At 43.3% G+C, this 17970-nt stretch overlaps 1 protein-coding gene across 1 annotated transcript; it reads left to right on the forward strand.

Annotated features, from left to right (window-relative positions):
• The first annotated feature begins 7014 nt into the window (after nucleotides 1–7014).
• On the forward strand, nucleotides 7015–9067 carry LOC127162619 (uncharacterized). The gene has a single exon (XM_051105414.1). The coding sequence runs from the start codon at nucleotides 7015–7017 to the stop codon at nucleotides 8656–8658; it is 1644 nt and encodes a 547-aa protein (XP_050961371.1). The 3' UTR covers nucleotides 8659–9067.
• Nucleotides 9068–17970: the final 8903 nt, after the last annotated feature.

A 17970-nucleotide genomic window follows, 5' to 3' on the forward strand; every position in this document is an offset into this window, starting at 1 on the left:
TTTGATTATGTTCCTTATCGGATAAATACTTTTCCTGTAATAGCGCTATAGATACACCTTCTTTTTAAAGAAATGTTAGAATTTTCTTCCTCATAATTACATGACCTATTCATTTCACGTTCCATGTTACTAATTTAAAAGAATTGAGCATATTAAAAATCTCAATAAAATAGAGTAATAAGAATGATAGTATGCAGGGAAAAGAATGACAATTGTGCCAGTACAAGATACTGAATACAAACAAGAGAGTACCACAAATAAAACTCAAAGCAAACCTGTAAAACACTCCCCCAAAGACCCCATCCCTAACGGATGAGGCACAGATAATATCAGAAAGTTACAAAACAACGTAAGGAACCTAGAAAGAGTTGACAACAGCATACTGAAACCACCAAGTTATAGCTCAGTCATAACCTGCTCCACTGATATCTCTAATATAAGTAATTATCAGTAATGGGTGACCATTGGAAAAGAAAAAAATAAAATAAATAATAATAATTATAATTTTAAAAAATGATTTAAATAAACATAACCAAAAACTTTCATATCCACCACAAACACAAAGTATATAAACGTTACAGCCCTCCGTGGCAGACAGCAACATTCTGGATATTACCTTAGAAAGTATTCTATATACTTATACAATGGAATCGTTCCATGGAGAGTCAAAGTGTATATTTCAGCCAAGAGTCAAATTTAGCTGTCCAGAGAGTCCCAAAAAGCCTTGGATGAGTCCGGGTCATTAAACAGGCGAAACTTTCCATTATTCAGACATCTGAGCCTGGCCAAATAGGCAAATCCACAATACAAACCACGGGCGCAAAAGCTTTCCTCACGGTCCCGAACTCACAACGCTTCTGCAGCAGACCAGCTGACAAATCCAAGTAGAATCGAAAAGGGTTCCCACACCTTGGTTAATTTCAAATTCAAGGACCTACCAAGGACTTTCCAGGTCCAATACCCTCAAATTCGAGGACTTAATGTGGGGATAGGGATTTCAGTTGAGAGCAAGGTTAAATTAGGGATGCAACAATACAGTTAGTCTACGGTTCAATACAAGAGGTATGTGAGGTACATATGAATATTTAAATCCTTACATTAAAGTTAACACAAACTCTTCTCTCTGCTGTGGCAGTCAGTCATTCGTTCAGCCTTCAAACCATGGTTGCGATCCATTACGACAGTCAGCTCGGTAAAACTCTTCAAGATCATTCTATGTTCTCATTATCCTTGATTTGTGGATAAATGTCTATGATTTTGCATAAAAGGACTTTATCTTGCTTAATGTTGTTTCTAAATCCTGCTACTTGCTACCGGGTGTCTGTGAGAACATAACACGGGAATAGAAAAGACCATAATTGTTTTTAATGTGCACAGTAACTGAAATTTAAAACTGTTAAATAAAAAGGCTCAATAAACTGTTGCACAGATATAATAAACTACACATCAATTTCTCTTCCCTCTGTGTTTTAAAATTCTTAATGCAAAGTGCTGCGTGTGACTCTGTGTTGCTTCAAACGCATCATTCTGCAGACCAGATGTGCATATTTTAAGTGTTTTGTGCCCTTGTGCAGAAAATCCACATATGCATCAAAGAAATAACGCTGATTAAGTTCCAGCCAGGAAATCTCTAATATGGATAAAGGCATTGTTATCGCTGTAACTGAATAAAAAGTTGATGTAACGTTAAATGTTTTGAATGATGAAATGTAAGGACAATAAACGCTTGTCTGCAATAATATATGGTTTATTTGTGTTCTTTAAGCCATCTCGGGTATTTTTTTATAATAATTAAGTATATTTGTAAGCCATTGCTAATTGACATACAGTATAAAATATATTGTCTGCCTCATTCTATGATGAGAAGCCACATCAGATCACAAAAGGAAGTTTTTTCAAATACTCGACTGATGCTGTGAAGTAAAAACAAGTTATAATGTTCTCTGCAATTCACAAGCGCGTATTGAACCGTGGATGTCGTACCGAACATCATGTTACCTTGTAAGATACATTGTTACAGTTTTCATGTGTGAAACGCAACTATGCAACAAAGCATTTTATTCAAACCTCACAGCCTATTTTTGCAATGTTTCACGGTGTGTCTGTGAAACGTTGAGGTACCATCGTAGTAGTTACAACAACACAACAAGTACAACACAAAGTACCTCATGCGAGAAACACTTAACAAAACACGTAAATGCGCATAACTAGCGTAAATCAAGCAAGCTAGTATGCGTAGGCCACGAAGTGTTGGCGACATAATACATTAGCGGACTGGAGTTAATAATGTGGGATTTTTTTCCAAAAAACTTCTTGCACAAAATAAATCCAAACACTTTCAGAGAGAGCGGTAAACAAATTCTGAAGGCAAGAAACAGAGTTGGCGATACCCTCCAGATGACTTGTGATTCCATCAAGGCTGGATCCATTGGCCTTTATTTCTGATAGAATCAGTGACATGTCCAGGTGCAGTTCAGCTGCACCAGCTGAGGGCGTATGGACAGTAGGCTTCTTCGCATCCTTTTCTTTAGCCTTCTGCAAATGTGTTGAGGCAAAAATAGGAAAATCCTTGTCAGGAGGTGTGTCTGACATATTTATAGTCTGTTCAATGAAGTGAAGTGAGAATTTGGAGGAAAAAGCATGATTTATTAACAAAATCGAGCGGAGCAAAGAACTCATGCAGCCATCTCACTCCAGGTCACGGGACATCCCCCACGTTTTTGTTTTTTTAAAATAGAAAGTCCCAAAATGTACACTTTTTTTTTTTTTTTTTTTTTTTTTTTAAATCACATAATGGAAATAAGTTGTCACAGAATAAGAATATGCGAATAATTCAATTTTGACAAAAATGTTAGATAGAACCTTATAATTCCAAGGGGACAAATGTAGTGACTGAAAACAATTGTCATTCCCCTAAAACATACCCCTAAAAACACCCCAATTTAGAAGCCTACGACACGGAGAAGCGAAACCCAGTCAAAAAGAGCAAGTAATCTTATGAAAGAGAAATTGACATATCCTAAAAAACAGACATAGAATTGTGGGTTTGGAAAGAGGGGGAGACATGTTTTTAATGTATTTATTTATTTAGATTTATTTATTTATTTAGATTATGTGATAAAATAATATTTAAATAATAATATTTAAATAATATATGTGATAGATTATTATTCAGGCCCAGTACATGCAGGGGTTCTGGAAGGTGCTAAGTACACCCAGTTGGAGCTGTATTGATACTGTCAAACCGGATTTGGTGAACACTCCATTGTGCATTTTGTTCATGCTCTGTGGAGTGCCAAAGGTTTCTATTTACAGTGTGTTTATGCATCATTTACCAAGTATTAAATTACAGACATTTCTGTTGAATGCAGTGACCAAACAGAAGTGTTTAAGTTAGAATCCACACTCTCTATCATTCTTTCATTTCAGATGAATTAAAAATAGCATTGATGTGTTACGAGTCTTCATAACATTATGAGAGACTATTCTGAGAGGAAATATCTAGTGAATTAAAAATCTGAACCAACAAAATCTGCACACAAGAACAAGGATTTTTTTCTTTATTTGCCAAAAAATGTAAAGCATATCAAGTTTGTTGTGCCTGTTTGTAGAGATGCACAATTTGGCCAAGAATTGTTTTATATATCACTTTGGTTACTAGTAATTCTGATTCTGTTATTACTAAAAAACACAAATTAATTATTAATAATAATTATTATTAATATATTATACAGAGAACTACAGTGAGAACTGTTAGCATACAGGAAGCCTTTAACTATAAATGTTTAGAAAGATCTAAGGATTTATTATAAATTATTATGATTCAAAATATTTAACCTTTTGTGTAGTATGATCCCACATGTGGGATTTTTTCTCTGTGAGCCTGGGAGCACATATGGGATGTATCAAGTTTTTTTCTTTTTTTTTCTATTTTTACCTAAAATTAGGTATTGTGACCATTAATGAGTGCATACATGTAATGCAATATTACCTTTTAGTCAGTCACGTTCGACATTACGTGGATATTAACTGACATTAGGGGTCTCACTTGGGAGCCCCAATCACTTTTGAGCATTACAAGAAAAGGCCAATGGAAATTGGCAAGCGGAATTTTCATGCCAAGCCACTCTCAATGCATAAGGGTATATAAGATGGTGGCGTGCATCCACTTATTCAGATTTTTGCTTCGGAGCTGATCGCTTTGTGAGTGCTGCTTTCTGCAATACAGAAGCATACAAGAAGAAGAAGAAGAAAGGAAAACAACTAAGCTGCAGGAGTCTCTCAGCTGTGAAACTTCTTTCATGCATTCAGCAGAGAGATCGCCCTGCCTCTATCACAGATAAGTGCTGTGGTCCTCCCCTGGGCATACCAGCTAAAAGCAAATTCCTACAGCTGGTGCAGTCGAGACTATCTTTCAAGTTGTCTTACTGACCATATGCGTCTGGATACGGTAATTTCTTCACCTCTGACAATGGTGACGATCGTGGTCTCACTTGTCTGGGCCATAAGCATGTTGAGACGGCATTCATGGATGTCTTGTGCCCACATTGTGAGTGCATGTCCAAGACTAGGCTGAAGTCACAGCTCTTATTCAATATGAGGCTTCTCTCTGGCTCTACCCAGCCCAGTTCCTCAAGTCCCAAAGATTCGGCGGCTGCGTTGGTTAGAGACAAGGGAGACCTGAGTCAGGAATGCTCCTCTTTGTGGCTTTACAATTAGTATCGGGGCTCTGGATGTGACTTTCAGCCACACTCCACCCCAGAGCCTTTCTTCACGGAGGTTCATGAAGAACTCACCAAAATGTGGAAAGCCCTGAACACCGCCCATTCATGTTTAAGCTCTTCCCTCCTCAATACACTCAATAGTGGGGCAGCCAGGGGGTACGTCGACATCCCCCAGGCGCACTTGTGCCCGAAAAACATCACTACCTGGAGAAACCATCTGCACCTCCTGTCCAAGGTCTCTCGTCAGCCCTGGCTGTCATGCCATGGCCATCCTATAGGTCCACCAGGCCATAGCACTTAAGAAGCTGCACAAGGGTACTTCTGACTCATGGTTGATGCAGGAACTGCGTACAGTGACCGACTTTGCTCTCTGAGCGACTAAGGTCATGTCACGGTCCCTTGGTCAGATGATGTCCACTATGGTGGTCCAGGAACACCATCTCTCGCTGAACCTGGCTGAGATGCATGATGCCAACAAAGTTCGCTTTCTCAACATCCCCATCTCCCAGGCCGGCCTTTTTGGTGACACTTTCGAGGACTTCGCCCAGCAGTTCTCAGTAGTCCAGAAGCAGACAGAGGCCATCAAGCTCATCTAGCCCTGGCGGGATACTCCTAACACCAAGACACAGAGGACTAGGTCTTTGTCTGCTGTCACCGAGGGTGCCCCTCTGTGGTCAACTCTGGCCTACTCTGCCCCCTCAAGAAACAAGGAGGTAACCCCTCAGTCAGGGAGTCGAGCTGGTCGCAGGAAGGGGTTGCAGCCCACTTCTCAGGGCGCCATCAGATCTCCTTAGAAGTGACCCAGGGATGACAGGATTTGTTCTTCGGGGGACTTCTCTATCTCTGCCACTGCTAACCTTTTCAATAAAAAAACAATTTTCATTTATGGGTCTGTTGGCCAGGTTCTGCTTGTGAGCGACGCACCGCTTCCTCACACTCATACTTTGCACACAAATTTGCCTCTCAACAGGCTGGAGTTGCAGGACGCTTCGCTTCCTCACACTGCTCTAGTTACTTTACCGCAGGATCAGGAGGATCAGGTAAGTCCTGCTTCCAGCAGCTTGTCTCTAGTTTGGGTAACTACGCTTCCCGGGTTAAGCCATCTTTCTTCCCACAGCTGCCCCACTGTGGGTACGCCAGTAACTGCTCTGTTGATTTCACATGTACAGAGGCTGGGGACTTGGGATTCTACAGTCCCTATTTCATAGTACCCAAGAAGAGCGGTGGGTTAGGGCCTATCCTGGGTCTATGAGTCTTGAATCAGTCACTTCACAGGCTTCTGCTCAAGATTTTGATGAATAAGCAAATTTTTTCTTGCATCCAACACCAAGATTGGTTTGCAGCTATTGACCTAAAGGACACATACTTTCATGTCTCTGTTCAGGGGCAAGACAGCGGTCCCTCTAAGAGCCTCCTTTGAGATGCTTGATTTAGTTGAGCTAAAATATCTGTCTCTCAAGACTTCACTCCTGGTTGCGCTCACGTCAATCAAGAGAGCGGCTGGTCCGGCTGTTTCTCATATTACAGTGAGACTCTGGCCTAGTTATATGCCCAAGGGCCAGAGGGCATCCTCACATAGTAAAGCCATAAGTGGAACTTGTGTAAGTCAAAATCATCAAACGTTTAAGGAAATCCCTAATATAGACAAAAACATATGTTAACACTGTAACTGAATCAAACACAAATAGAGGTATTTTAAATGATGAAACATGAAGATGCTAAGCATACGACAGAGACTAAATGGTTCAGTTCTGTTCCTTAAGTTATTTCTGGTATTTTTATATGAATAATGTGCATTTTTAATGCAATGCTAATTGACATAGCTTGTATCACTTTTCAAATGTTGTTTTAACATTTATTTGGAGCAAAAACATCATTAAATGTTCACTTTGTTTGACAACAGTATCCTTGCATATTTGTGTTCTCTCTGTCCAAGCTCATGGTCAAAAGAGTATTCTCTGGTTGGTTTAATGTGCTTAACTGTGCAAGACAAAGCTGAATGTGGAAAATGAAGTACACCTGAGCTTTGAACCAGCTATATGCTGGAGACAAAATGAAGACAAGTTTTCACATTCACTAATCATTCACATCAAAACTAGGGGCTTAACTGCTAGAAAAAACTCTGGCATCCAAACCATTTTTAAAAGCAACATGCATACTAAAAGACCACTGATCTCAAGGTAAAATCAGATATCAATTTGGATTGTGTTTCTAAATTACATTTTGAAAATGTGTGTAACAATATATGTTTGTATATTGACTGCTACTAATAATCTTACATTCTTGCTACATGAATATTCTGAGAAACATTTCCTCCATATGTTACAGACAGCCAAGAACTTCACCCAGCAAAGTGACTCTAATTCACCAAGGTCGTCCAAAACGATTTCGTCTAGACACAAAGAGAAGAGTGCTTGATGAAAGTGGCAAAGTCAGAAAATGGACTTTTTTGAAAAAAGACACCAGTAAAGCAAACAAAATTGTTCTGCTGGTGGGAGAGACTGGAGCTGGCAAGACGACTCTCATCAACACCATGGTCAACTACTTACTGGGAGTGAAGTTTGAAGAAGAAATATGGTATGAAATCACAGAAGAAGAAGCCAGAGATCAATCAGAATCACAAACCTCTGAAATCACAATGTATGAGGTCTGTCCTGTAGAGAGTCCCATATCTCTCACCATTATTGATACTCCAGGCTATGGAGACACTAGAGGACTGGAAAAAGATCTGGAAGTTGCTGCAAATTTAGCTACTCTGTTTCGGAGCAGCAGTGGAGTTCGTGAAGTTGATGCCGTGTGTTTTGTGATTCAAGCATCTAAGAATCGTCTCTCAGACAGGCAGCATTACATTACCAGTTCAATTCTGTCTTTGTTTGGAAAAGACATTGTAAACAACATCGTGTTTTTAATCACACATTCTGATGGTATGGCACCCAAAAACGTCCTTGGTGCCATCAATAAAACTAAAATCCCCTGCAGAAGAGACAAAAGTGGCCAACCTGTTTATTTCTTATTCAACAATCGGCAAGCTGAAGACCAAAACAATGATAAGCGTTACCGTCGTGCTCAAAGAGATGCTTGGGAAAGCAGCATGGATGAGATGAAGCAATTTCTTCAGTCTCTGGATGAAAAGAACAGAATAAGTTTGGAGTTGACTTCAGATGTCCTCATGGAGCGCATTCAATTAGAAGCATATATCTGCAACTTGCAGCTGCGAGTTGAAGAGAAAGAGTCCAAGAAATCTGAAAAAATTCAGATTCAGGAGGCAATGAAACTAAACAAGGAAAAGATTGACAATAATTCAAACTTTAGTGTTAAAGTCCAAAAGACAATCAAAGTGAAGGTGCCCATTGAAAGTGCTTCATGGAAGAACAGGAAGGCGACGACCTGCACTTTCTGTGAGGAAAACTGCCATGAGTTTGACTGCTGGTGGGTTTCTGATCCCAGTAATTGTGAAGTCATGAAGAAAGGCTACTGCACTGTGTGCACAGGCAAGTGTCATCACAGCAAACATGTCAAAGAAAACAAAAAATATGTCATCAAGACTGCAGATGTTGTGATGCAATTGGATGAATTAAAAAAGGGGTATGAAAATACTAAAACCAAGAGGTTTTTGGTTATAATGGATGATCTTGACAAAGGTCTCCAAGAGCTTGAGGATCAAAAACAGATTCTTCTGTTCAATGCTTACAAAACCATTAAGCATCTGTCTCAGATTGCATTAAAACCAGACTCTGCCTTCACTCTTCAGCATCTCGACTTCTTCATCCCCAGACTGAAGGAGGCTGGGAAAGAAAACTGGGTCAGAGAGCTTGAAGAAATGATGAGAAACGCTAAAGCTGAGGAAGCAAATAAAGATGCTCTGAGTTACCTTAAAGCTGGTCTGGCAAAAATTTTCCTCAGTGGGAACAAAGTCGGAGTAGACAAGAAATGAATCAATGAAAACAAATAAGACTGTTTAAAATTACAAATCAATGCAGATGACATTCTGTAGATCTGAAATTTAGAAATTTAATTTAATCATAGTATCAAGCTGTTTGGTGTTTAAAAGGTCTGTTATTTAAAAGGCAAGCCACACCAATCCAATCTTGTTAGTTTACAAACCATTAATAATAAATGAAAATCAGTGAAATTGGGGTGTACTAGATGTTAGCTGTAAATTTTGCATCTGTGGAAGTTGATGTGTTTAAGCTTGAACTCTTCTATATTTTATCTTCATCAATTGCTGAATTCTTTTATTATTTTGCTTTTTTACTTTATTTCTTTATTATTTCCAGATTTTTCTGTCTTTCTCTACATTAAAAATGTTGTTCAATAAAATAACTACAAACAATATATACATATATATATATATATATATATATATATATATATATATATATATATATATATGAAGAGTTTCATTGCAAAACGAGATATATCCATTTTGAGAAATGTTGGTTATTTGACATTATTATTTAAGACATCAACAGTCAAGTTCATTCACAATTTTTGTACATTAAACTATTACTTGAGCTCAGTGAAGGCCAGGGACACAATATTTTTCAAATCCAGGATATTTTTTATTTAATTTTATGTCCATAAATAGTTCATAAATAAGTCAAAAACCATGCCAAAATGCAACATATTTATCTTAACATTGTCAAACATCTTAAATTGGTTAAAAAAACAATACATCATAAAAATATGGAATAGTATATTCAAAGATTGATTAATAATAAGATTTTGAGTTAGTTTTGGCCAGAACATACACAACATAACATAACATAACAGAACTTTTTTTTTTTTTTTGCAAAACGCTATAAACGTAGCCTACGTGACTGACAGCTCGCCTACAGTATAAACAATTAAATGGTAAACGTTTTTTAGTTAGCCTATTGAATCCTCTTTTTAAAAATAAATGTTTTTTGTTTTGATATTATCGTTAAATCAATGAGCAAACTCGGAGCACTTCACCGGCATTGACTCTCTTCCCAGGGGATGCTGAGCAGCATCCTAAACGTACTATAGCATTTTGATTTTAGCTTATTTCGCTGTCCAGCTCAGTCCTCTTTGCTCATCCGATATTTCCTATTTCTTGTTTGTATTTTCGCGCTCTTGTCGTCGTTGATTGGACCCCCAAACCGAAGTGTTCAGTATCTGCGCGCTGCTGCCAATAGGTATCTAAAACGTCACCCATAGTGTAGTGTTCATGTGAAATGTAGGACGGAGGGGACAAACGACCCAGAGCGTCTCTGACATGATTTGCATGATTGGCTCATGCATCACCGGCCAAACTGGCCGGTAAGTTTTTATCAATACCCGCCAAAATGATTTTTAACCCGCATTTGGCGGGTTGGCGGGTGTTAATTTCGAACCCTGGTTATATCGCACTTTGTAAAGAAACTGGTCTGGCGGATATCGCGTTTTGTGAAAAAATACATTTTATAGTAGGCCTAAAATGTACATTCTTAAATTTTATTAATGGCAGCAATACACACATAGATTAAGGTACATCTGAACAGTGATTTCCAATAATAAAATCCAAATTTCAAAAAATGGCGTTTATCGCGTTTTGCAACCAAACTCTTCATATATAACATTTATAACTTCTTTTCTTGAGCAAACTAGAAGACCTTATCTTAAGGTTAGTGACAAGGATACAAAAAAAACCTAGATTGTTCAGTTTGGTTTGAAGCATCACTGTCAGAATGTTTCTTTGTTTGTTTGACTAGTTTGTGTTAGTGTTTAGTTAATAAAGCTTTTGTGCATGCATTACATGTGTCTCTTTAATAATTCCAATCTTGTTACATGCTCTAATGCATTAATACTGTAAGAGTTATTTTTTGTGGAAAATATAATTTCTTAGAGTTGGTATGAAATTACACTTAATGTTCGCTGTATAATTTTTTTTAGTTGATGGTAATATTAATTTTGCTACATTTACTACTGGTAGATGATATAAAAAATTGTAATTAATCATAATTAATTTTAATTACTTATATACATTTCCCTCTTGAGCTTTTGAGTAGTGTATCCCCTGCTGATTTTGTACGTTTGCCCACTGACAAAGAAATTATCAGTCTATAATTTTAATATTAGGTTTATTTGAACAGTGAGCGAAAAATAAAAACAAAAAAATCCAGAAAAACGCATTTCAAAAAAGTTATAAATTGATTTGCATTTTAATGAGTTACATAAGTATTTGACCTTAATGTGCTGCTTCTTGAGCCACTCCTTTGTTGCCTTGGCCGTGTCTTTCGTCCCTTTGATGCGGTGCAGTTGCCCTGTCACCTTAGCGGAAAAACACCCCCAAAGCATAATGTTTCCACCTGCATGTTTGATGATGGGGATGGTGTTCTCAAGGTCATAGGCAGCAAACACAGCAAGTTGAGTTGATGCCAAAAGAGCTTGATTTTGGTCTCATCTGACAACAAAACTTTCACCCAGTTCTCCTTTGAATCACTCAGATGTTCACTGGCAAACTTCAGACGGGCCTTTCTTGAGCAGGGAGACCTTGCGGGCACTGCAGGATTTCAGTCCTTCACGGAGTAGTGTGTTAACAATTGTTTTCTTGGTCACTATGGTCCCAGCTGCCTTGAGATCATTGACATGATCCTCTCATGTAGTTCTGGGCTGATTCTATACCGTTCTTATGATCATTGAAACTCCACGAAGTGAGATCTTGCATGGAGCCCCAAAAAGATGGAGGTGGACAGTTATTTACAGGTAACAAACTGAGATTAGGAGCACTCCCTTTAAGAGCTCGCTACCTGTATAAAAGACACCTGAGAGCCAGAAATCTTGCTGATTGATAGGGGATGAAATATATATATATTTCACTCATTAAAATGCAAATCAATTTATAACTTTTCTGAAATGCATTTTCTTTTTAATTCTCTAACTGTTAAAATAATCCTACCATTAAAATTATACACTGATCATTTCTTTGTCAGTGAGCAAAGGTACAAAATCAACAGGGGATCAAATATTTTTTTCCTTACTGTAAGTTTTCAGAATAAAAATAATTCTCAAGTACAGATACTCAAAAAGTGTACTTGCAGTAATCAAGTAAATGTTCTTTGTTACTGTCCACCTCTGATCACAGCCAGGCACGGCTTGTCTGTAGGGCAGGTAGGGCAGATCTCTACCAAAATATTCACCCAAAACATAGTTATCTATATAAACGAAATAAGTAATAAACCGTAAATATTTGTCAGATTTTCCTTACAGTTTTAAGTCATAAAGTGCACAGGATATTTTGAAATTCATCACAAGCTTCAGCAGGGATGTAAAATGATAATAAGTGCTGGTGTCCTCCCAAACTCAACAGTGCCCCACAAATCTGAAAGCATCACCTATACCCTCATTCACTACTCCCTACATTAGGCCCTAATTCAGTTCACTTGAAGGAGTAAATGAAAACGAGTAAGTGAATTCCAACGCTGGAAGGACTGCCACTTTTGCATTGTTTGTGCTTGCTGTTTAATGATCAATTGAAACAGGCAAATTGCCAGCTCAAGTAGTCAGATGAAAGGAATTATTTTGAACTCTGTCATGAAAACGTCTCGGTTGTAACCCTGAAGGAGGGAACGGAGACGTTACGTCAATACTGATGTATTTGGGGTCCCCCTTGGGAGCCCAATCACCTCCGATCTTTAGAAAAAAATTCCAATGAAAATTGGCGAGTGGAATTTGCATGCCACGCCACACCCCCCGTACATACGGGTATATAAGATGGCGGCGTGCAACCCCTCGCTCAGGTCCCTGCTGAGGAGCCAAACTACTGGCATCTCCAGCGTAGTTCAGGGTTGTGGCAAGAGGGACGTAACGTCTCCGTTCCCTCCTTCAGGGAACGAGGGTTACAGTTGTAACCAAGACGTTCCCCTTCAGTCGTTCTCTACGACGTTACGTCAATACTGACGTATTTGGGGTCCCTATGGAAAACGCCACAAGCCTGAACCACGTTACGTCATTGAGGACAAATGTCAACAAGCAAGCGTGTCGAAGCAAGTGTACTCAATGCGTAACCTGCCCAGCGCCCTGGGAGCCAGCAGAAGGGGCCCCACAGGGATGCCATAGGATGAAGCACATCGCTGGGGGGGGCGGAGACAGTAATAACAACATACTGTGAAATAAAAGATATAGTGTCCTTAAAAGGTAGAGGAACACAATGACAAATTGTGGAGATATATAAACAATCTAAGCCACATCCGGAGGGGGCGAAGGAAACCCACTACCAGAACAGTAACGAACTACTCCGCCTAGTTCGAACTGGCAGGCACGGAGGACCCAGGGTTCACAATAAGGGAACCACAGGGAAAAGCACACTGATCCCAATGCAATGGCGCTGCAAGCCGACACCGAGCCGTCCTCCCGAAAACCTGAGCTTTTTACATTAAAACTCAGGAGGAAACAGGCTCTATGCGGAGATTGTAAAATCTTGTGAAGGTGTTAGGTGTCGCCCAGCCCACAGCTCTGCAGATGTCCACTAGAGAGGCGCCGTGCGCTAGAGCCCAGGAGGAGGCGACACTCCGAATGGAGTGGGCTCGAACTCCTAGGGGGCACGGCTCACCCTGGCACTGATACACCAGGGTGATGGCATCAACCACCCAATGGGCCAACCTCTGTTTGGAGACAACATTCCCTTTCTGCAGTCCCCCAAAGCAGACAAAGAGCTGCTCAGAGCGTCTAAAGCTCCGGGTGCGGTCCACGTAAATGCGAAGTGCCCGCACGGGACACAGCAACCCTAAGCGAGGGGGGTTCAGCCTCCTCGCACCTCTCAGGAACCTGACAATCAGATGATGTCCTCCCAAGGGCAGGCCATCTACAACATCATGATATGTCGCGATGGCCGGCACGTAGACCTTTAAAGTGGAGGAGGACAGCCTCCACTCCAACTTCTCTTATAAGAAAGAAAGCACCACCCTGATCGAACATCTCTGCAGGTCCTCCTGACGAGAGGAACACCAGTCAACGAACAGACCCCACCTCAGCGCATAGGCCTGCCTCGTAGATGGGGCCCTAGCCTGAGTGATTGTATCAATCACGGCCTGGGGAAGGCCGGAGAGGTCTGCCGCGTCCCGTCCAGAAGCCAAACGTGAAGGTTCCACAGATCGGGGAGCGGGTGCCAGATGGTGCCCAATCTTCCAGGGAGGGGCTGTCGCGAGGAGCATAAGTTCTGGGAACCAGGTCTGGGTGGGCCAATAAGGCGCAACCAGCAAGACCTGCTCCTCGTCGTCCCGGATCTTGCACAAGGTCTGTGCAAGGAGGCTCACTGGGGGAAAGGCGTACTTGATGAGTCCCCAGGGCCAACTGTGTGCCAGGGCATCCGTGCCGAGGGGAGCCTCGGTCAGGGAATAAAATAACTGGCAATGGGCGGATTCCGGGGAGGCAAACAGATCTATCTGAGCTTCCCCGAATCGGCTCCAAATCAGCTGGACCACCTGGGGGTGGAGTCTCCATTCCCCAGGGAGAATAAGCTGGCATGAGAGCGCATCTGCTGCACGGTTCAGCTCCTCCGGGAATATGAACGGCACTTAGCGATTTGAGCCACTTTAGACTCCAAAGGAGATGGCGGGCGAGTTGCAACATACGACGGGAACGCAAACCCCCTTGGTGATTGATATAAGCGACCGTCGCCATGTTGTCCGTACGGACAAGCACGTGTTCCCCATGCAACATCAAGCGAAACCGACGAAGCGCAAGGAACACGGCTAGCAACTCGAGGCAATTGATATGCCACTGCAGTCGAGGTCCTGTCCAGGAGCCCGAGGCTGCCTGCCCGTTGCATACAGCACCCCAGCCCGTGCCGGAGGCATCCATGTTGACAATCACATGCCTCCGAACCTGCCCCAGGGGCACCCCTGCCCGTAGGAACGCCAGGTCTGACCACGGGCTGAAAAGGTGGCGAATGTGCCGCAGTGCCATGCCCATCTCGGAACTCGGCCATGGAGCCAGTGCTGAAGCGGTCTCATATGAAGCAAGCCGAGCGGCGTGAGCGCAGCTGCAGCTGCCATATGCCCCAGGAGCCTCTGAAAAATCTTTAGAGGGACCGCTGTGTTGTGTCTGAACAACTTCAGACAACCGAGCACCAACTGCGCATGCTCTTCCGTGAGACGTGCCATCATGTTGACCGAGTCCAGCTCCATCCTGAGAAAAGAGATGCTCTGCACAGGGGAGAGCCTGCTCTTCTCCCAGTTGACCTGAAGCCCCAAAAGACTGAGATGCTGAAGCACCAGATCCCTGTGCTTGCACAACAGATCTCGCGAGTGAGCTATTATCAGCCAGTCGTCGATATATTTGAGGATTCGGATGCCCCGCTCCCAAAGCGGGGCGAGGGCACCCTCCGCAAGTTTGGTAAATACGCAGGGAGACAGGGCTAGTCCGAAGGGGAGGACTTTGTACTGATATACCCAACTCTCGAAGGCAAACCGAAGAAACGTCTGTGTCGAGGAAAAATCGAGACATGAAAGTATGCGTCCTTCAGGTCAATGGCTGAAAACCAATCCTGGTGCCGAATGCAAGAAATAATGCGCTTCGGGGTTAACATTTGCATCAGGATCAGAGACTGATTCAAAACTCGGAGATCCAAGATAGACCGTAACCCACCGTTCTTCTTCGGTATGATGAAATAAGGACTGTAAAATCCCAATTTCATCTCAGCTGGAGGGACCAGCTCGATTGCGTCCTTCGCCAGAAGAACCGTAATCTCCGCATGCAGAACAGAGGCATCTGTGTCCGAATGGACAGATGTGAACAAGATGCCCCTGAACCTGGGCGGGCGCCTCGCGAATTGGATCGCGTAGCCGAGTTGAACCGTCCAGATCAACCAACGTGACGGGCTGGGAAGCGCCAGCCACACCCCCAACCTGTGTGCTAGTGGGATCAACGGAGGAGACATACCGACGGAGGAGCAGCCCTGGGGTGGAAGGTGACTCAACGTGGGAGAGACCGTGTCCCGCCGTAAAGTCGGGCCGCGAAGAGCAGCCCCCACCTTCCGCCTCAAAGGTGATTTTTTTGAATCACCCGAGTCTGAGTCTGAGGAAGCATGGCGTAGCTCTGGAACAAAGACCTAGAGATAGAGAAAATTGCTCTTTTTGTGAATGGGTGGGTACCGCTGACCCGGAGGTCAGTGGCGGCAGCAAGGAAACCAGCCCCCGGCCCTCCCCAGGGGGAGGGGGCGCAGATGTTGACGTCCCCCGAAGAACAATCTCTCCCATCTCTAGGTCGCCCGTCTCAGGGTCGCTTCGCCGACTTGCGGGATGCCTTTGTTGGAGTGGACCCCTGAGCAGCGGGCTGCGCTCCTCCGAAACCGAAGCCGAAGACTCCTTAGATGTTTGAGGAGGCAGAGGGGGAGCAGATGTAGAAGCCGCGGGGGGGCGCCCTCGGCGACGAGCAGACACAGGCTTAGCTGCCGGCGGTTTGGTGGATTCACGCCGGGGCAAGATGTGTTTAATAGCCTCAGTCTTCTTCTATACTGCCGAGAACTGCTGGGCAAAGTCCTCGACAGTGTCGTTAAAGAGGCCGGCTTGGGAGATGGGCGCATCGAGAAAGCGGACTTTGTCGGCGTCGGCCATCTGCGCCAGGTTCAGCCAGAGATGGCACTCCTGGACTACCATGGTAGCCATCACCTGACCAAGGGACCGCGCCGTGACCTTCGTCGCCCGGAGAGCAAAGTCGGTCGCCATACGCAGCTATTGCATAACCCCTTTGTCAAGGCCTACCCTCGTGCAGCTGTTTCAACACCTGGGCCTGGTGGACCTGCAGGATGGCCATGGCGTACAGTGCAGAGGCGGCCAACGAAAGCTTACAGGTTTTGGACGGGAGACGCGGGCGATTCCCCCAACTGCACGCTCCACCTGGGGAACATCCACGTACCCCCTGGCTGCCCCCTCGTCAAGGGTAGTGAGGAGGAAAGAGCCCGAACGTGTACGAGCGCTGTAAGGCGCTTTCCACGTCTTGGTGAGCTCTTCATGCACCTCCGGGAAGAAAGGAACCAGGGCCGGACATGGCTGACTTGAGTCACGTTGGGACCCCATGAACCAATCATCAAGCCGCGAGGGCTCAGGGGAAGGCGGCTTGCGCACAACCACTCCGATACTCTTGGCCGCCCGGAGGAGCATGGTCGCCAGTTCAGCGTCGGCCTCTGACTGAGCAGCCACCCCAGAGGGAAGCTGCTCTACGGAATCCTCCGCCTCATCTGGCGTAAGCTCCTCCTCTGATGCTGCGATAGACTTCCGATCTTCCTCCGGAGCGCCGAAGTAGACGTTGGGCTTGCTGCGAGATGACGCCTTCCTTCGGCATCTCGACAGGGCGGCGTGACGGTTCGGACTTCCGAAGGGGGCTGGCCCGTCAAAGCGTTCCAAACAGTGACCATCAGGTTGCCCTTCTTCCTCACCAGCGTGGCCGCCGAGCTCGTACAGCCCGACGAGCCCGGCCGGGAAGGAGCGGAAGGGAGCCTTCTTGAACACGAGAGGTGTAACCTTAACGCAGCTATGGACATATGTTCACAATGAAGAGAAGATGGTCGTCGTCAGCGGCGATCTCCTCCCACAGCAAAAGAACGTCAGCTTGAATCTTCTTTTCTTTTTCAGGAACAGTGAGGCTCCGAAGTAGAAATCTGAGCGAGTGGTTGCACGCCGCCATCTTATATACCCGTATGTACGGGGGTGTGGCGTGGCATGCAAATTCCACTTGCCAATTTCCATTGGCCTTTTCTTCTAAAGATCAGAGGTGATTGGGCTCCCAAGGGAGACCCCAAATACATCAGTATTGATGTAACGTCGTAGAGAACGACTGAAGGGGAACTATGTATAAACCCTAATTAAACTGTTTAATAATCAATTGACAATGAATTTATACCTGTATTGTATTATGCTTTACAGTGCATCCAGAAAGTATTCACAGTGCTTCACTATTTCCACATTGATAAGTGGAAAAGAAGCTTTTAGGATGTTAAAGGTGACCTATTATGCCCCTTTTTACAAGATGTAAAATAAGTCTCTGATGTCCCCAGAGTGTGCGTGTTAAGCTGTAGCTCAAGATACCTGGCAGATAATTTTCATGGCTTGTTAAAATTGCCACTTTTAGGGTATGAGCTAAAATGCACCGTTTTTGTGTTTGTGCCTTTAAATGCAAATAAGTTGGTGCTCCCGGACCCTTTTCAGAAGAGGGAGGAGCTTCAAGAAAAAACAAAATAGGACAATCTCTCTCACTGAAAAATCTCAGAAATTCTCAGGCTGTGTTCGAAACCACTTACTTCCCT

Source organism: Labeo rohita, unplaced genomic scaffold (genome assembly GCF_022985175.1).
Source record: "Labeo rohita strain BAU-BD-2019 unplaced genomic scaffold, IGBB_LRoh.1.0 scaffold_987, whole genome shotgun sequence".
Classification (NCBI taxonomy): Eukaryota; Metazoa; Chordata; class Actinopteri; order Cypriniformes; family Cyprinidae; genus Labeo; species Labeo rohita.